Source organism: Podarcis melisellensis (genome assembly GCF_964234715.1).
Source record: "Podarcis melisellensis genome assembly, chromosome: 13".
In the NCBI taxonomy this organism is placed as follows: Eukaryota; Metazoa; Chordata; class Lepidosauria; order Squamata; family Lacertidae; genus Podarcis; species Podarcis melisellensis.
In genome coordinates, this window is record NC_138545.1 from 3,445,862 (window position 1) to 3,466,293 (window position 20,432).

General features: G+C 48.3%; 1 protein-coding gene and 1 long non-coding RNA gene across 3 annotated transcripts in view; both read right to left on the reverse strand.

Annotated features, from left to right (window-relative positions):
* TNK1 (tyrosine kinase non receptor 1) overlaps positions 1-14,558 on the reverse strand; it is a 33,408-nt gene extending 18,850 nt beyond the window's left edge. The window contains exons 1-4 of one of the 2 annotated variants that reach the window (XM_081886803.1): positions 14,422-14,558; positions 4,939-5,109; positions 3,558-3,631; positions 2,488-2,685 (exon numbers count right to left, since the gene is read on the reverse strand). In XM_081886803.1, the coding sequence (XP_081742929.1) occupies positions 2,488-2,685; positions 3,558-3,631; positions 4,939-5,101 (435 nt within the window). In that variant the 5' untranslated portion in view covers positions 5,102-5,109; positions 14,422-14,558. Of the gene's footprint in view, positions 1-2,487; positions 2,686-3,557; positions 3,632-4,938; positions 5,110-8,737; positions 9,214-14,421 lie in introns of those variants that run through there. The other variant, XM_081886802.1, reaches the window with a different exon arrangement.
* Positions 1-20,432, reverse strand: part of LOC309355945 — a 124,347-nt gene that overhangs the window by 59,184 nt on the left and 44,731 nt on the right. The window lies entirely within an intron of this gene.

Genomic DNA, 20,432 nt, shown 5'->3' on the forward strand with positions numbered 1-20,432 from the left:
GGGGAAGGGGGAAAAGGGGTCAGATAAAAAAATCACCCAGTAGAAAGCAGTAGAGTTCTGGTCGCCTTGCCTGCAAGAGGATTTTTTTGAATTGTAAATCACCCCTGTGATCGTCGGATGAAAGGTGATACAGTGATACCTTGGTTCCCAAATGCCGAAAACCCGGAAGTAAGTGTTCCGGATTTCAAACCTTTTTTGGAAGCCGAATGTCCAATGCGGCTGCCGACTATTGTTTCCGGGGCGCCAGCACCAATCAGAAGCCGCGCCTTGGTTTTTGAACGTTTCAGAAGTCGAACGGACTTCTGGGTTAAGTTTGGCGCTTTTGTTTTTGCTATTTATTTTGCGTTTTTGTTTTTGAGGCTTTTTCGGTTAGTTTGTTTTTTTGTGACTGTGTGGAACCCAGTTCAGCTACTGATTGATTGATTGATTGATTGATTGCGGAAATGGATAAAAAAACCCATTCAAACAATGACTATCATTAGTGCAGGTAAGGGAAAAAATTAAATTTTTATCATCTACAATACTGTCTTATTTCTTTTATAGTACAGTACATTGATTATTGCGTTCATTTTATGAATCAATGATCTCATTAGATAGTAAAATTCGTGTTAAATTGCTGTTTTTTAAGGGGTTGTTTTTAAAAGTCTGGAACAGATTAATCCCCTTTGCGTTACTTTCTATGGGAAAGTGCACCTTGGTTTTGGAACATGCTTTGGTTTTGGAACGGACTTCCGGAACGGATCAAGTTTGAGAACCAAGGTACCACCGTATAGGAATTTAATAAATATAACAACAGCAACAATATTCTGGAATTTGGAAAGTGTTTGAGAAAAGGCAACCAAAAAGTGAAAGAGTGGAAATTTACCGCATTGTGCATGGCAAGAGGATAGGGGAAAGTTTTCCTCCCTCTCTCGTAACCCTAGGACACCCAATGAAAAGATTCAGGGTGGATAAAAGGAAGTCCTTCTTTGCGCATAAACTGTGGAACTCCCCGCCACAAGAGGCAGTGACGCCCATGAACGTGGGTGCCTTTAAATAAGGTTTTGGCAGATTCACAGAGGAGGAGAGTCCGCTGTCAATGGTATCATGACGCCTACAGCTCTTTCCTGCCATTTTTGACCAGGGTCTGATATTGCACGGTAGACTGCTACTAGATCAGGAAGCTCCACTAAGCTGTCTATTAACTGACAGCTATTGGTTGGGTGGGGGACGTGGGTGGTGCTGTGGGTTAAACCACAGAGCCTAGAACTTGCTGAACAGAAGGTTGGCGGTTCGAATCCCCATGACGGGGTGAGCTCCCGTTGCTCGGTCCCTGCTCCTGCCCACCTAGCAGTTCGAAAGCACTTCGAGGTGCAAGTAGATAAATAGGTACCACTCCGGCGGGAAGGTAAATGGCGTTTCCGTGCGCTGCTCTGGTTCGCCAGAGGCGGCTTAGTCATTCTGGCCACATGACCCGGAAGCTGTACGCCGGCTCCCTCGGCCAATAAAGCGAGATGAGCGCCGCAACCCCAGAGTCGGCCACGACTGGACCTAATGGTCAGGGGTCCCTTTACCTTTCCCTATTGGGTGGGTAGAAAAGGAAGGATTCTGACCACGCTGTGTCAGGCCAAAGGTCTTTCTATCTGGCAACTCTGATGCTTAACACAGCCAGGCTTGGGTTCAAATCCCTACTCAGCCATGAAGCTGGCACAGGCAAATCACAACCTCTTGTGCATCCCTACCCAACAGGGTTGTCATGAGGATGGAATGGGCTTGCTTGGGGTTTCCTCTGGAGGAAGGGCAGGATATAACGTAATGCTAGTAAAGGTAAAGGGACCCCTGACCATTAGGTCCAGTCGTGGCCGGCTCTGGGGTTGCGGCACTCATCTCGCTTTATTGGCCGAGGGAGCTGGCGTACAGCTTCCGGGTCGTGTGGCCAGCAGGACTAAGCCGCTTCTGGCGAACCAGAGCAGCGCATGAAAACGCCGTTTACCTTCCCGCCGGAGTGGTACCTATTTATCTACTTGCACTGGTGTGCTTTCGAACTGCTAGGTTGGCAGGAGCAGGGACCGAGCAACGGGAGCTCACCCCGTCGTGGGGATTCGATCTGCCGACCTTCTGATCGGCAAGCCATAGGCTCTGTGGTTTAACCCACAGCGCCACCCTTGTCCCAAACGTAACGCTAGACAACCTTAAATTGTCCTTTTTTTGTGGCGGGCAGAAAAGCCCAAAGCAAGAGGGAGAGAAAAAAGGTTGGGAAAGAAAGAGAGGTGGGGGGAAAGGATGGCCCCGCCCCCTTTGGGCTGTGGCCCCGCCCACTCCTTGAAAGCGGCCCCCAATAGATGGGATGCGGCCCTCAACAGGTTCCCCCAACCCTGAAATAAACAAGCAAACAGCCCAGCAACGACGGCTCGGCTCAGATGCAACTGGGAACGTCCCAGGTCCAGAGGGCGGCTGTCCAACAGGTAGAGAAGCAAAGGAACTAGAGTTGGGGGGATGAAAACATACCACTCCCCCGCCGGGTGTGCTCCATTCGGCGCGATGCACGACCCCAAAGCAGCCGTCGCCCAGCCGCTCCCGGATCCGCAGGTCCCACTCGCTGATCAGGCACTTGAGAGAGGCGTCGGCGTCAGCCCGGGGGGTCGGGCAGGGCTGGGCTGGGCTGGGGGCTTCGTCGCTCTCTGGGATCCGCGTCCCAGTGAACATCTACGTCAGAAATAAGAAAGGGAATTACCAACAGCGGAAGAATGGCAAGAGAAGGTGATGGACGATGCGGAACTGGCAAAGCCGACGGGCAAAATCGGAAACCAGAGCGACCAAACGTTTAAAGGGAGCAAATCTATTCAGTATTTAGACCGTCACTGTAAACATATAAAGACGTGTTTCGGAGAGAATGAAGTAAATTTATTCAAAATTTAGACCATCACTGTAAACATATAAAGACACATTTCAGAGAGAATGGAGTAGATTTATTCAGTATTTAGACCATCACCGTAAACATATCAAGACACATTTCAGAGAGAATGAAGTAAATTTATTCAATATTTAGACCATCACTGTAAACATATAAAGGGACTAGGAGGACTGAGATAAAAGTTACAATGTTTAAAACAGAGGTGCCCATTTTTTTCCGAAGATGGTCAGATTTGATGAAATTGTTTAAAATTGTTGAGTCAAGATATTAACTGATATGCATGAAATTTCAGATTTAGCTATATGATCCCTAGTGTAGTAAGATAAGACCTTTGGAGCAGGCATTTTTTTTATTAAAAAAAATTATGAACCACCCTACTGGGTAGGTCCGCCTTACAACAGAAACTTGTTTTTAATCGATGAGACCCAGCTGCGGATGTGCGGTTTGCGGGGCAGGAGATTTCAGGAAGAAGGACACACCGATGTCCATTCAAATCTAACTTCACGCCCTCAAGTGGTGGTGCAGAGAATTACACTTCCTGTTTTGCCAGGAAGGAGGGGCAGCCATCTTTGTCCCTGGACTGGCTGTAACTCGATTTATTTCCAATTTACGACCGTGACCCTAATATTTGTGTGTTTCTTCGAGGGAGGCAGAAAGTACCCACCTTATAGACCCAGGACATGGGGCGCTGGCCTTGAGGTTTCCTCCTTTTCAAGGCTTCCTCCAACCGTCTCTGTCCTAAAGGAGAGGGATGAAATCTCGGTCTCAAATTATTGCAAACTATGACCCTTGGGGCCAATTTGGCTTTTTTGACCTAACTGATGCTAGAGTGAATTTGATTTTAAATCAAATCAATTTAAATCACTAGTCACTAAGATGTGATTTAAATCATTTTACAGAAAGGTTCAACCTTGCTGGCACCCTCTTAATATTTACAATTAGAGGAAGGTTTTGTTTTTTGGAATAATAAACTTTCAGAGTAGTTTTTACAGTTATATCAAAAATTACTAATTTGGTTATACTGTTAGAAATGCAAAGACAGGTAATGATGAAATTATTGTTTATATTTGGACAACTTTTCTGCTGTACTTTACTGGAAGGAGAAAAACAATCATTTCCTTAATAACAATTTAAACAACTTATTTAACTAAAACAATAACATTATAGCATATGTATCCATGCTTGTTAACTGATGTGGTTAAACGATTTTTTGTTTAAATAAAAAAAATCTGATTTTTTAAATATATTTTTTAAAAAACATTGATTTTTATCCACCCTGCCTGGTTCCATTGGAAAGCGGAGAACTGCATTTCATAAATAATAATGAATGCTATTCTATGCTGTACTGCACTGAAATGCCTCAATGTTTCTTTGGTTGTCACTGGATTTTCCTAGATTCAGATAGGTAGCTGTCGAAATATATATATATAAATTGTCCAGAAGCACCTTAAAAAGGTAAAGGGACCCCTGACCATTAGGTCCAGTCGTGGCCGACTCTGGGGTTGCGGCGCTCATCTCGCTTTAGTGGCCGAGGGAGCCGGCGTACAGCTTCCGGGTCATGTGGCCAGCAGGACTAAGCCGCTTCTGGCGAACCAGAACTACCATAGACACTCCGAGCCAGGGGTCAGCAAACTTTTTTGGCAGGGGGCCGGTCCAGACCTTGGGGGGGGGGGGCAGACTGTATTTTGAAGGGGTGAAAAAAAATAAACGAATTCCTATGCCCCACAAATAACCCAGAGATGCATTTAAAATAAAAACACACCTACTAGTCATGTAAAAACACGCTGATTCCCAGACCATCCGTGGGCCGGATTGAGAAAGCGATTGGTCCGGATCCAGCCCCCAAGCCTTAGTTTGCCTACCCGTGAACTGTCTGAGGTGTTCAGACTCCCTTCATTCCTGTCTCCCAATTAACCTCCGTCTCCAAGTGCTACCACCATGACATCACCACGGACTTCCCCCGGTGACATCACCACCCCAAGCAGCCTCAGCAAAACGCTCCCCTCCCCAAAATAAACCCTGTTGCACCATCACACACAAACTACCTGGGCGCCCCATGCCAATGCGTTCCAGATCCGCGGGCTTGACGTAATCGAAATGTCCCGGACGGGTGACGTGGAGCTCGTTGCGGATTTTGCCGTAAAACTGCTCCAGCTGGATTTCGGACAGCAACTGGAGCAGCCAGTCGGCCCCATCGTCTGGCGCCATGACAGCACCTGGTGGGTTTTTTAAACAGGACCCGTGATTAGCAAAAAAATAAAAATCTCAATTTAAAGATGGGCAAAAGTACCCTACTGTTTGGTTATTTAGAAGATTAGTGCCCAAAAAAGGCTCTCAGAGCTGCTTACGCGCAATCGAAACAAGACAGTCTGAAAAGAGACACGGCACACAAGGAAAAAGGTACAGGGAGGGAAGAGGAAAAAGAAAACACAGATGCTAATTTCTAGACAGTTGTTCTTGTATCGACTGGCTGGTGCCGTCCTGGCCCGGCCTGGTGGAACTGAGGAAGCCTGAAGGAATGAAAACCGTTCCCAAGGCTACAATATCCTTTCTGGTGTGAGGCAACCAGAATGCTAGACAGTATTTCAAGTCCGACCACCAATGCGATATCGGCAGATTAATTTTCAATTATTTTCCTGGCATGGAATTTGCCTTCATCAGAGGGTCTTTTTTCCTGGTCACTCACTTTGGGTTTTTAAAAATCCATTTGGGCCTCCTCCTACTGGGCGTAGCTTGACTCACTCACTCGAGTCATCATTTCCTGCAGTGAGTTCGCTCTCAGCCTGTGGCCTAAATCCAGCTGATTGATCTGTAAAGAGTCACTGGGTTAACTCCTCCTCCCTAGGCAGAACGGATTAAAGATTCAGGTCAGCTGCATCGAAAGCAAATTCCGACTGCCGCCATTCAAACTCGCAGCCAATATCCACCTTCATTCTTTTGGGGCGGAAATCAAATAATTACAGAGCTGGATTACAGATTCCAAGAGAGACATCATTCGAATCCAACCCCCTGGAAACACAGGAATTGCATCTGACGAATCCCAGAAAATAAAATCCTTATTCTCACGAACAGTTTTTGCAAACTCCAAATGGCCTTTCCCCTGGGACAGGCTTCCTCAAACTCAGCCCTCCAGATGTTTTGGGACTACAACTCCCATGATCCCTAGCTAAAAGGACCAGTGGTCAAGGATGATGGGAATTGTAGTCTCAAAACACCTGGAGGGCCGAGTTTGAGGAAGCCTGCCTTACGACCACGGGGTGAATGGCAGCCAGAAATTCAACAGGTGTAGAAGCAAGCGCTAAGCCAGGCATAGGCAGACTCGGCCCTCCAGATGTTTTGGGACTACAACTCCCATGATCCCTAGCTAACAGGACCAGTGGTCAGGGATGATGGGAACAGTTCCCGAAAACTGTTCCCTCTGACCCGGCGACCCAGGGCCCCTAAGACCAGCTGCACCTGTGTGATGGCTGCCTGACCTCTTTACCGGCGTGTGTGTGAAGAGAAGGAAGAGAATCTGAACCGCCAAGAGCGGTTCAACCTGGCCAAACCTGTTTCTGCCGGAGGAGGATTTCAGCCGGCAAGACAGGAGGGGTCGGCCTCCCAGGCTGCTGGGGAGACACCCGGACTCCTGGGTTCCTCACAGGCGAGGGGTGAACCTGGGAAGCTCGACTCGCCCTGGGGGGGGTTTCCCTTTCCTTTTTCTAACTTGGGTGTTTCCAGATCAGCCGGGAATGGCAGAAAAGCCTTGCTCATCTGCAGGCGAGACAGTCAGAATCAGCCTAAGGGGCTGGAGGAGAAAATGAGGAGTCAGCGGGTTCAGACATCCCAAAATAAGCAATGGGGCAAGGGAGTTGGGTCCTATGGATGGCAGCTAACAGATTGAGGCTGAATCCTGACAAGACAGAAGGACTGTTTTGGGGGGACAGGAGGCGGGCAGGTGTGGGGGACTCCCTGGTCCTGAATGGGGCAGCTGTGCCCCTGAAGGACCAGGTGCACAGCCTGGGAGTCATTTTGGACTCAGCGCTGTTCATGGAGGCGCTGGTCAGTTCTGTGTCCAGGGCAGTTGTCTGCCAGCTCCATCTGGTGTGCAGGATGAGACCCTCCCTGCCCGCAGACTGTCTGGCCAGAGTAGCGCATGCTCTGGTTATCTCCCGCTTGGACTACTGCAATGCGCTCTACGTGGGGCTACCTTTGAAAGTGACCAGGAAACTACAGTTAATCCAGAATGCGGCAGCCAGACTGGGGACTGGGAGCGGCCACTGAGACCACATAACACCGGTCTTGAAAGACCTCCATTGGCTCCCTGTACGTTTCCGAGCACAATTCAAAGTGTTGGTGCTGACCTTTAAAGCCCTAAACGGCCTTAAAGGCCCAGTAGACCTGAAGGAGCGTCTCCACCCCCATCGTTCTGCCCGGACGCTGAGGTCCAGCTCCGAGGGCCTTCTGGCGGTTCCCTCATTGCGAGAAGCAAAGCTACAGGGAACCAGGCAGAGGGCCTTCTCGGTAGTGGCGCCCGCCCTGTGGAACTCCCTCCCACCAGATGTCAAAGAGAACAGCAACTACCAGACTTTTAGAAGACATCTGACAGCAGCCCCGTTTAGGGAAGCTTTTAATGTTTAATAGGTTGTTGTATTTTAGTGTTTTGTTGGAAGCCGCCCAGAGTGGCTGGGGAAACCCAGCTAGGTGGGCGGGGTATAAATAAATTATTATTATTATTATTATTATTATTATTATTATTATTATTATTATTACCACTACTATGGGAGCCAGAGGTCCCTAGCAATGGGCTCAGGCAGTGGCGGGCAGCAGAAGAGAAGGGAGTAGCATAGAGGTTAGGTGTAGGGGTCAGCAAACTTTTTCAGCAGGGGGCCGGTCCAGTGGCGTAGCGTGGGTTGTCAGCACCCGGGGCAAGGCAAGTAATTTGCGCCCCCTAACTCGTGGATTTGCGCCCCCTAGCCCGTTGATTTGCGCCCCCTAACCCTAACCCCCAGATGTTGCGCCCGGTGCGGCCGGCCCACCCTGCACCCCCCACGCTATGCCACTGGGCCGGTCCACTGTCCCTCAGACATTGCGGGAGGCCGGACTGTATTTTGCAAAAGAAAAAAAATATGAACGAATTCCTATGCCCCACAAATAACCCAGAGATTCATTTTAAATAAAAGCACTCATTCTACTCATGTCAAAACACCAGGCAGGCCCCACAAATAACCCAGAGATGCATTTTAAATAAAAGCACATATTCTGCTTATGTAAAAACACGCTGATTCCCAGATTTGGCAGACAAAATTAATGGACTGTGCAGAACTGGACAAAATGACAGGAAGGATTCAAAACCTGCGGGACCAGAGATTCACAGAAGACTGGAAGAAGTATATGAATTATTTGAAGAGCCACTGTAACCAACAAAGTACGCTAGTAGGGCTACAAGAAGTTTTGTAAGGAGAAATATACGAAGTGTTACAAAGTAGAAAAAGATAGAGAGTTTGAAATGTAGGAGGGAAAGTAAGGAAAGCATACTAAGAGATTGGATTGGAAAATTTTCAGACAGGACGGATGGAAGTCAGAAAAAATTGATTAAGATGTAAAAGTATGATTAATTACTGAAATGGTATGTTAAAAAAACTAATAATTTTTTTTAGAAATACACACAAAAACACGCTGATTCCCAGACCGTCCGTGGGCCGGATTGAGAAGGCGATTGGGCCGGATCCGGCACCCGGGCCTTAGTTTGCCTACCCATGGGTTAGGGTGTCGGACTGGCAGAGACCTGGGTTCGAATCTACCCCACTCCTCACGAAGCTCGCTGGCTGGGACCCCGGGGGCCTCTCTCAGCCTAGAACCTACCTCACAGGGTCGTTGTAGATATCGCTTGAAGGGCGGGAGAAGCACGGACGCCACTCTGAGCTCTTCGGATCGGGGAAGAAAGTAGGATCCAAATGCGATAAATAAATGAGGGGGTCAGGGAATCAGCTCCCCAGACCCCCAAAATTAACCTCGCTCCCCCCAAAATTGGGCATTATCCCCTTCCCAGTTCCCTCAAAGGGGAAAATTCAGCCAAAGAAGCATTCTGATCACAGATCAAAGAACCGGAAGGGAACCTAGGGGTCATCTATTCCAACCCGCTGCAATGCATTTCTGCACCTCTGTACTGAGGTGGTGGTGGTGGAGGGACAGCACCTGTTGGACATCCACCTGCCGCCCGGGTCTTAAAGGCACCAAGCAGTGCTAGCGAAAATTATTATTTTTAAAATGGGCTTTGAAGTACAGAGGGGAAGCGTTGGAGAGTCTTCTGGGGACGCAGGACTCCTGGGTTCTTTTTAAAGACTTTTCCTCTCCTCCGAGCCGCTAGCCACCCTCTTCCTTGTCCCACCCCCTCCTGCTGTTGTCCAAACCAGCTCCTGTCCGGAGCACCTCTGTGGCCCCACCCTGTGCCGCAACGTCAAAGTCCAAACCGTGAGCAAATATTGACAAGATGCGCGGTGGTGGACTCAGCGTAAGCCGGCCGCCCAAAAGTCATAAAAAGCTAAAAACCTCTCTCAAACTTCAGAGATCCGCAGGCTGCCCAGACCCCGTTCCCATTATCATTTATTTATTGGTTGCCTTTTTAAATCACACCTTTTATCTCAAAGAAGTCCGTGGCGGAATACAAGATTTCTCCCCTCCATAACAACCACCTTGTGAGGTAGTTTAGGCTCAGAGGCAGCGAAGGGCCGAGGTCAGCTTCGTGGCCAAGTCGGGATTCGAACGCGGCTCTCCCGCTAGGTCCCTGTCCCACACTCTAACCACTAGACGACACTGCCTCTCACTGATTTTAGCCGCCTTATTGTAATAAAAGTGGCCCAAAGCTGGCCAAGGGGTGGTTTCTTGTCCCCTTCTCACCCTCATCACTACCTAGTTTCAAAAGCATTCTTGGCAAAGGGGGCATCCTGATTTGTTTGGACTGCTGCCATGCGCTCTACGTGGGGCTACCTTTGAAGGTGACTCGGAAACATAAGGGCCGAATAATCGTGTGATTGAACAGATCCCTAAATTGCAGCCTGGGAGTCATTTTGGACTCACAGCTGTCCATGGAAGCGCAGGTCAATTCTGTGTCCAGGGCAGCTGTCTACCAGCTCCATCTGGTACGCAGGATGACACCCTCCCTTCCTGCGGACTGTCTCATCAGAGTTGTGCAAGCTCTGGTTATCTCCCGCTTGGACTACTGCAATGCGCTCTACGTGGGGCTACCTTTGAAGGTGACCTGGAAACTGCAACTAATCCAGAATGCGGCAGCCAGACTGGGGACTGGGAGCGGCCACTGAGACCACATAACACCGGTCTTGAAAGACCTACATTGGCTCCCAGTACGTTTCCAAGCACAATTCAAAGTGTTGGTGCTGACCTTGAAAGCCCTAAACGGCCTCAAAGGCCCAGTAGACCTGAAGGAGCGTCTCCACCCCCATCGTTCTGCCCGGACACTGAGGTCCAGCTCTGAGGGTCTTCTGGCGGTTCCCTCATTGCGAGAAGTGAGGTTACAGGGAACCAGGCAGAGGGCCTTCTCGGTGGTGGCGCCCGCCCTGTGGAACGCCCTCCCCGTCAGAAGTCAAGGAAATAAACAACTACCTGACTTTTAGAAGACATCTGAAGGCAGCCCTGTTCAGGGAAGCGTTTAACGTTTGACATTTTATTATGCTTTTATATCTGTTGGAAGCTGCCCAGAGTGGCTGGAAAAACCCAGATAGATGGGCAATGTATGGATATATATATACTGTATCAGGGAAATTCATGTCCCAATTGACTGTGATCTACTCACAGTATAAAAAATCTGGCAGTGATCTACCCATTGCCGTAGAACAGGCCTAGGCAAACTCAGCCCTGCAGATGTTTTGGGACTACTGTTCCCATCATCCCTGACCGCTGGTCCTGTTAGCTAGGGATCATGGGAGTTGTAGTCCCAAAACATCTGGTGGGTCGAGTTTGCCTATGCCTGTTGTAAAAAAACGGGCAGTGATCTACCCAACGTTGTGCAGCTTTTTTTAGTGAGACAAAGATTGTTTTTTGCTTTTTTGTAAGGAGATCGCTGAGGGACCAGAGATCAACCAGGATCTACCAGGAACACCCCGCGATCTACCTGTTGGACATGCCTGATATACCGTATTTTTCGCTCTATAAGACGCACCAGACCACAAGACACCTAGTTTTTGGAGGAGGAAAACAAGAAGAAAAAAAATTCTGAATCCCAGAACAGCAAGAGGGATCGCTGCGCAGTGAAAGCAGCAATCCCTCTTGCTGTTCTGGCTTCTGGGATAGCTGCGCAGCCTGCATTCGCTCCATAAGACGCACACACATTTCCCCTTACTTTTTAGGAGGGGAAAAGTGAGTCTTATAGAGCAAAAAATACGATATATAAAAAGGCTGCAATGCAGGAAAATTGGAGCGCATTCATTTCGCAGTAGCATAAGAACATAAGAGCCCAGCTGCTGGGTCAAGTCAGTGGCCCGTCTAGTCCAGCCTCCTGTTGTCGCAGTGGCCAACCAGGTACCCCAAAGGGAAACCCACAAGCAGGATTCGAACTCAAGACCCACTCTCCCTTCCTGCAGTTTCCAGCAACTGGTACCCAGAAGCATTGCAGCCTTCAGCCGTGGAGTCACAGCCATCCTGGCTAGTAGCCATAAATAGCCCTCTCCTCCTCCAGGAATTTCTCCTGTTCTCTTTTAAAGCCATCCAATTTGGCAGCCGTCCCTGCCTGCAGTGGCAGGGAGTTCCGCAGTTTAACCGTGCGCTGAATGATGTAGTTTGTTTATCTGTCCTGAATCTCCAGAACCTCAGGTGTCCACGAATTGCCATGCACCTCTTACTTGCATTCTCCCTAAATGAAAAAAGTCCCAAATGCTCTGATCTTTCTTTTTGCAGGTGCAATAGTTTAGCCACGTATTGCATGAAGTCTCCCCCCCCCCATTTTAAAGCAAGGCAGTGGGGTGTTATTTGGTGGGGAGGGGGTTGTATTTGGTTAAAGACATTGGACACTCCTCCACTGGAAGTTTTTGAGCAGAGGTTGGAGGGCCAGGGATTCCTCGGCTGCGATTCCTGGGTTGCAGCGGGTTGGTCTAGATGAACACTGGGTGCCTCTTCCGACTCTACAATTCCACGGTTCTGCAATTTCGGGTCTGGAGTGTTTTGCAAATGCACCCGCTTTCTTTTCTATCCACCCACCGCATTTGCAAACAGCCGGCTTCTTCCTTCCAAAGCGTTGTTAATTAGATCCGTCAAACAGTTAGCAAAATGTTATGCTAATTCCTTCTATTGTCTGAGGCTCTGCCCACTAACGCAATGCAAATCAAATCAAATCGAAGGAATAAGCATACATAAGTCCTGGGAGCTGAAGAATTGCGGGGCAAGGCTTGAGCCGGCACCAAACTCTCTCTCTGTCTTTCTCAGTCAAAGGAATATCTGGGCAAACTGTAGGATTATCTTCACAGAACTGTAAACTTAGAAGGGATCCTAAAGGTCATCCAGCTGAACCCCCTGAAATGCAGGAATCTACGGAATGTTCCCAGGTGTTTAGGTTACAAATTATGAGGCTGTAACTTTAAAGTTTCCCCCCTCAAAGAATTCTGGGTAATGTAGTTTGCTAAGGGTTGCTGGGCGCTGTAACTCTGTGAGGGGTAAAACTACATTGCCCAGAATTCTTTGAGCCGTGTGGCGACGCGGTTTGAGCCTATAATGATCACTGTGATTGAATTAAATCAAGGGCTCTTGTGCACAGATCCTGATTGTTGGCTTCAAACTGAAGGCTCTGTTAAGAACAGGATGCTAGGCTGAATGGGCCAGGGGCCTGATCCTGCAGGAAATGTCACCAGAATCGTGCAAGAGTTTTTTCCTCCCTCTCTCATCGTACTGGGACCCAGCAGGTTTGTCCAAGGAAGGCTGGAAAATCCAGAGCGGACAGAAAAAGTCCTTATATTCACACTGCTCAGAGTTAAACGTTTCTGAGCACAATTCAAAGTGTTGGTGCTGACCTTGAAAGCCCTAAATGGCCTCAAAGGCCCAGTAGACCTGAAGGAGTGTCTCCACCCCCATCGTTCTGCCCAGACACTGAGGTCCAGCTCTGAGGGCCTTCTGGCGGTTCCCTCCCTGCGAGAAGCCAAGTTACAGGGAACCAGGCAGAGGGCCTTCTCGGTGGTGGCGCCCTCCCTGTGGAACGCCCTCCCTTCAGATGTCAAGGAAATAAACAACTACCTGACTTTTAGAAGACATCTGAAGGCAGCCCTATTTAGGGAAGCTTTTAATGTTTAATAGGTTATTGTATTTTAATACTTTGTTGGAAGCCACCTAGAGTGGCAGGGGAAACCCAGCCAGATGGGTGGGGTATAAATAATAAATTTTTTTATTATTATTATTATTATTATTATTATTATTATTATTATTATTAAACTGTGGAACTCGCTGCCTCAAGAGACAGCCACCCTCTTAGAAACACAGAACCATCGAATTGCAGAGTTGGGACCCCCAACCGCCATCTAGTCTAACCCCGTGCAATGATGGGATCCTGTCCCCTGGGCGGGATCGAACCACCAACCTTCTGCTTAATAGCCAGGCGCACAGACCCGTTGAGCCAACTTGGGTGGCTCTCTAAAAGAGGATGAGCCTAGCCACAGCTACCAGCCGTGACGGCTGTGTTTTAAGCTCTGAATGCTGGGGAGAGCACTGATGTTGCTCTCAGGTTCTGCTTGCGTGTCTCTGCTTGGCTGCTATGATAACAGGATACTGGGCTAACCAGGCCTCCCCCCTCAGCCTGATCCTGCAGCTTCGTCTTCTGCGCTTATGACACATGATTCTGGCCTGCCTGCTGCGTGCTGCTACCTGCCTGCCTCAGTTCCCTCCCTCCGTCTGTGAAATGGGAACATGAGCAACCGTCGCCCCAGAAAATTTCGTCTCCAGGGGTGTGTGGGTTTGGGATGATGATGATATAGCAACTTAAATGGGCTCTTGTAACCTGCAGCGGCCGGGTGCTTCAAAGTTGGGGTGTCGCTCTCAGGAATAACCCATGAGTGATGCCAGGAAGTCTAACTCCTGCATTAAGACCCAGACATTAATTTTCCTTATTAACGATCCTCCTCCTATTCCCCGGGGGGCAAGCCGGCCGTCTGTTCAGGTGAGCAAAAAGTCGGGAATGGGGATTTCCTGGGTGTTGAGATTCCTGCATTGAAGTGGGGTTGGGATGGATGCCCTCTGAGGGTCCCTTTTGACTTTAAGAGAGAGAGATAAGGAGGAAAGAAGGTCAAAGAAACCATCTCCGAGGAGGAAGCTGATATAAGTGGGTCAGCCAGGGAGGAGGAGGGAGATGAATGTGCAAAACTCGGCGTGGGTGGAGATGGAGAGAAAGATCAAGAGAAAAAAAGGAAGAAGAAAAAGTAGGTGATAGACAGAACCAACCGGAGATAAGGGAGGGGCGTAAGAGAGTCAGACAGGTAAGGGGGCAAAGGTTTCCCCATTAAAGGGGCAATCTTACCTGCTGCCCCACAATCCCTCGCTCCTTGGGCACTCACCTGGATGAAGGAACCTTGCCGATTTCCTCTCCTCTCTGGATCTTTCTTACTTTCTTTCGTCCGTCCGTCCGTTCTTTCTTTCTTTCTGCTTCTCCTGGCTGTCCCAAGTCTGCTGGGTGTCGGAAGCTCCTCCCTGGGGCGGAGAGAGCTCACCTGGGGCGGGACAGGTGTGAAGGAAGCAGACAGAAACAGGTGGAGCCTCCGCCCTGGAGTGGGCAAGCCCTGGGTGAGATTACAGGCTCAGCAAAAAGGCCTGCGAGTGCGCCTTTCTCCCGACGGAAGCGCAGAGTGTTTGAGGACCGGGACATTCGCAGGGAAACCAAAATGCTCGTTTACAAAGCTATTGTACAGTGGAACGAAGATCGTGGCCACTGGGCCCATCACCTCCTGGCAAATAGAAGGGGAAGAAATGGAGGCAGTGAGAGATTTTACTTTCTGGGGCTCCATGATCACTGCAGATGGTGACAGCAGCCGCGAAATTAAAAGACGCCTGCTTCTTGGGAGAAAGGCGATGGCAAACCTAGACAGCATCTTAAAAAGCAGAGACGCCACCTTGCCAACAAAGGTCCATATAGTAAAAGCTCTGGTTTTCCCAGTAGTGATGTATGGAAGTGAGAGCTGGACCATCAAGAAGGCTAATTGCCAAAGAATGGGTGCTTTTGAATTCTGGTGCTGGAGGAGACTCTGGAGAGTCCCATGGACTGCAAGAAGATCAAACCTCTCCATTCTGAAGGAAATCAGCCCTGAGTGCTCACTGGAAGGACAGATCCTGAAGCTGAGGCTCCAAGACTTTGGCCACCTCATGAGAAGAGAAGACTCCCTGGAAAAGACCCTGATGCTGGGAAAGATGGAGGGCACAAGGAGAAGGGGACGACGGAGGACGAGATGGTGGGACAGTGTTCTCGAAGGGACCAGCATGAGTTTGACCAAACTGCGGGAGGCAGTGGAAGACAGGAGGGCCTGGCGTGCTCTGGTCCAGGGGGTCACGAAGAGTCGGGCATGACTAAATGACTAAACAACAACAACAACCTTTGGTTACATACGATTCAGGTTACAGACTCCACTAACCCAGAAATAGTACCTCGGGTTAAGAACTTTGCTTCAGGATGAGAACAGAAATTGCGCGGCAGTAGCAGGAGGTCCCATTAGCTAAAGTGGTACCTCAGGTTAAGAACAGTTTCAGGTTAATTTATTATTTATACCCCGCCCATCTGGTTGGGTTTCCCCAGCCACTCTGGGCGGCTTCCAACAAAACACTAAAATACAATAACCTATTAAACATTAAAAGCTTCCCTAAACAGGGCTGCCTTCAGGTGTCTTCTAAAAGTTTGGTAGTTGTTGTTCTCTTTGACATCTGGTGGGAGGGCGTTCCACAGGGTGGGTGCCACCACCGAGAAGGCCCACTGCCTGGTTCCCTGTAATCTCACTTCTCGCAGGGAGGGAACCTCCAGAAGACCCTTGGAGCTGGACCTCAGTGTCCGGCTGAACGATGGAGGTGGAGATGCTCCTTCAGTTAAAGGCCAGGGTTTTGTTTACACCAGGTAAAGTATAACATTCAGCTTCCAGAGAAATAAATATATAGGAGAGCATGAGACTCTTAATCTCGGGGTCTTGGGTTCGAGATGCACGTAGGGCAAAAGATTCCTGCGTTCCAGGGGGTTGGACTGCATGACCCTGGTGGTCCCTTCCATCTACAATTCCCTGATTAAAAGCACCAAGGGGCTAGTCCTTATGGCTGAACAGATACGCTAAGAAAGCAGGTGAGATCTCCCAAGTCACAGAAGGGCGAATAAATGAGATTTGAATTGGAGAGAGAGAGAGAGAGAGAGAGAGAGAGAGAGAGAGAATGTTCAGCCTCTGCATAACCTCTGGAAGGATGGGAGATGTTGGGCGGTGGAATAGCAGAATATATTATGCAAAGCACAATGCGGAGCAAAAATCTGCAGAGCTTTCCCTTCCAAGGGATTGTCATTTCTTGACAAAGGATTTCTTTTATTTACATTTTTTAAAAGGTTCTTAAACAGGAGGCCCAGCTGCCCACACTGGGATATGTCTATTTCCTCCAGAGCTTTATGTTAGTCACTTCCGAAAACAGCTGGGAAGCCGTAAAAGGTGAGTAAGGAGGCAGATGACTGAGATCCTTGCAAAAAACAGGGTTTTTGGGGGGCAGACAGCGGTGGCATTGATGGGAGGGTGAGAAACCCAGGGGGTCCACATTTAAAAGGGGGCTCCAGGCACAAGACTGGGTGGAGATTTGCAAAAGATGGTAAGGACCTAACAGAAGCAGAAGACATCGAGAAGAGGTGGCAAGAATACGCAGAGGAATTATACCAGAAAGATATGAATATCTCGTACACCCCAGGTAGTGGGGTTGCTGACCTTGAGCCAGACATCCTGGAGAGTGAAGTCAAATGGGCCTTAGAAAGCACTGCAAATAACAAGGCCAGTGGAAGTGATGGTTTTCCAGCTGAACTATTTAAAATTTTAAAAGATGGTGCTGTTAAGGTGCTACACTCAATATGCCAGCAAGTTTGGAAAACTCAGCAGTGGCCAGAGGATTGGAGAAGATCAGTCTACATCCCAATCCCAAAGAAGGGCAGTGCCAAAGAATGCTCCAACTACCGCACAATTGCACTCATTTCACACGCTAGCAAGGTTATGCTTAAAATTCTACAAGGAAGGCTCAAGCAGTATATGGACTGCAAGAAGATCCAACCTCTCCATTCGGAAGTAAATCAGCCCTGAGTGCTCACTGGAAGGACAGATCCTGAAGCTGAGGCTCCAAGACTTTGGCCACCTCATGAGAAGAGAAGACTCCCTGGAAAAGACCCTGGAAAAGGTGGAGGGCGCAAGGAGAAGGGGACGACGGAAGACGAGATGGTGGGACAGTGATGTATGGAAGTGAGAGCTGGACCATCAAGAAGGCTGATCACCGAAGAATTGATGCTTTTGAATTCTGGTGCTGGAGGAGACTCTTGAGAGTCCCATGGACTGCAAGAAGATCCAACCTCTCCATTCTGGAGAAAATCAGCCCTGAGTGCTCACTGGAAGGACAGATCCTGAAGCTGAGGCTCCAAGACTTTGGCCACCTCATGAGAAGAGAAGACTCCCTGGAAAAGACCCTGATGTTGGGAAAAATGGAAGGCCCAAGGAGAAGGGGACGACGGAGGACGAGATGGTGGGAGAGTGTTCTCGAAGCTACCAGCATGAGTTTGACCAAGCTGCGGGAGGCAGTGGAAGACAGGAGGGCCTGGCGTGCTCTGGTCCAGGGGGTCATGAAGAGGCAGACACGACTAAACGACGGGGTTGTTTTTGCAATCCGGGAGTGTATAAATTAATAAATCAGGTGAGCTTGCGCCATTCGCTGCCTCTCAAGCCAGCCTACCTCACAGGGTTGTTGTGGGGGGGAGATTAAATGAGGAGGGGGAGAACCGAACCCGCCACTTTGAGCTCCTTGAAGAAAAAAAAGGTGGAATATCAGCCATAAATAAAATACACACATACGTAATTTTATTTGTGTGCCTCCTTTCCATAGTTCGAACTGTGAAAAAGTTACGACATGAAAAAAGACTTTATTAGAAAAGTTGCCGTAAACAATAAATAAAACATTAAAAGACACACAACCAAACTGAGCAATTTCCACATAAATCATAATAAGATATAAAGATTCTGTGTTTCAAAAGCATTTAAAAATAATCCATGGCATAAACACACCCCCAAGCGTTGCAGCGACAACCTCAAAGCTTCCCTGTTGCTTAATCAGTGTGATGAGCTAATAAAAAGGCTTTGATTGCAGATTAAAAATAGAGCCCTTCTTAATTAAAACGAGTCACCTGCGTCCCCGTCCCCCCTTTGAGTCCACGGGAGGCTTTTGAATACCCCACCACCGCCTCCTGATTAATTTTCGAAGCAAGAAGAGAAATCTTAATTGGAAGAATTATAGAATCATAAATCGATGTTCAGTCGGAACCTCCGTCCCTGGAACTTGAAGCCACGGGTTCGAGTCCTGCCCTCCAGAGCAGGGAAAAACAACAAGCTTGCGATTTCCTCCATGCCACCTTCAAATATCCAAAAGGCTGTCAGTTAACACAGGGAAGATGCGTGCAAGCTTGTTTTCGGCTAGTCCAGACACCTGGTGGAGGTTTTTAAAGAGAGGTCAGGCAGCCATCTGCCAGAAATTCATATCTACAGTGCTATGACCTTGAAGGGGGCCAAGACTGGGGAACAAAAATTTTGTTGCATTGACACCTGCAGTTGTTCCTACCTAATTTCGACATGCTGATTTCGTATCTGAAGTTGGTTTTGTTCTGTAAACTCTAGTTATTTTTGCAATTCATGTTTTTCACTTTTCACCACAATCTTTGTTTTTCACAATGCAAGAATTCAATATGTTATTAAACACGTAGCCAAAGTAGTACAATATGAGTGTAAATGTAAGTGACTTATATAGCACTGAACATGACATGTATGGCATTGAAAATGACATGTATATCTATGTGCAGTTGGAGGTATGCAAAAAAATGTATTCGCGTGGGATACACAGTATACTGGGGAACAATTTTTTTTCCCATTTTCTTTTGCATGATATTTTTCAACTGTTCTTATATGTTCTGATTTCAAATCTGAAATTGATTTTTGTGTACATTCTATAGTTATCTTTCAATTTCCGACTTTTGCCGATATGTCATATTTACACTGGGGATAAGTGGACACTGACATGTTTATCTACCCTAACCACACGGTAATTATTGTTTTGCAATGATTCTTCAATATCAACTTCGTTGGACTGGTTATGTTGTGCAGATGCCTGATGATCGCCTTCCAAAGCAACTACTCTATTCCAAACTTTGAAATGGAAAGCGTAATGCTGGTGGTCGACAAAAGAGGTTTAAAGCCTGTCTCAAGGCAGATAAAAAAATGTAGTATAAATGCCGACAATTGGGAAACACTGGCCTGCGAGCGTTGCAGTTGGAGAACAGCCTTTACCAACGATGTCATGGACTTTGAAGACACTCGAACTCAGGACGCAAGGGAGAAATGTGCTAAGAGGAAGGCTGTTCGTATTCCTGCTCCGTGATTGCAGTCATGGGATTGTTGTCTTTCACATATGCTTTGTCTCCACAGAGTGGGAAGTGACGGAGACAGGATGTTTGTGTTCCTGTGTTCTGTGAAGTGGGACTATTGTCCTTTGTTCTTTTCCTCTTTGCTGTCTGATGCAGTGCTCCATGTGTGTTTATATGTAAATAGAGTAAAGGTAAAGGTAAAGGGACCCCTGACCATTAGGTCCAGTTGTGACCGACTCTGGGGTTGCGGCGCTCATCTTGCTTTACTGGCCGATGGAGCCGGCATACAGCTTCCGGGTCATGTGGCCAGCATGACTAAGCCGCTTCTGGCGAACCAGAGCAGCACACGGAAACGCCGTTTACCTTTCCACTGGAGTGGTACCTATTTATCTACTTGCACTTTGACGTGCTTTCAAACTGCTAGGTTGGCAGGAGCAGGGACCGAGCAACAGGAGCTCACTCCATCGCGGGGATTCGAACTGCTGACCTTCTGATCGGCAAGTCCCCAGGCTCTGTGGTTTAACCCACAGCGCCACCCGCATCCCATAAAATAAAGTAGTTTAGCCAAAATGCTGAGTTGCTGAGGTCTGTCACGCAAACTGCGAAGACTCTGCGGATCCCTAAGTGTGCCGGTGTCTGTTGGCATCTGTCGCTGTGATGTTCGGGCTGAAGAAAGCTTTTGAAGCTCCCGAACGATCGGCCAGGAGGGAGAGAACATGCCAGTCGGCCATGTGCCTCTACCAGGGTCCTACTCGAGTGTAGGATGAGCTCCTAACAAATCCACACCGTGATGGACTCCCGCCCGGAAACCAATGTCCCCACTGTGGGAGGATGTGTGGATCCAGAATTGGCCTCCACAGTCACTTACAGACTCACTGTTAAGACCATGTTTATGGAAGACCATATGGCAAAGAAGAAGGAGGAGGAGGTGGTGTTGGTTTGGCTAGA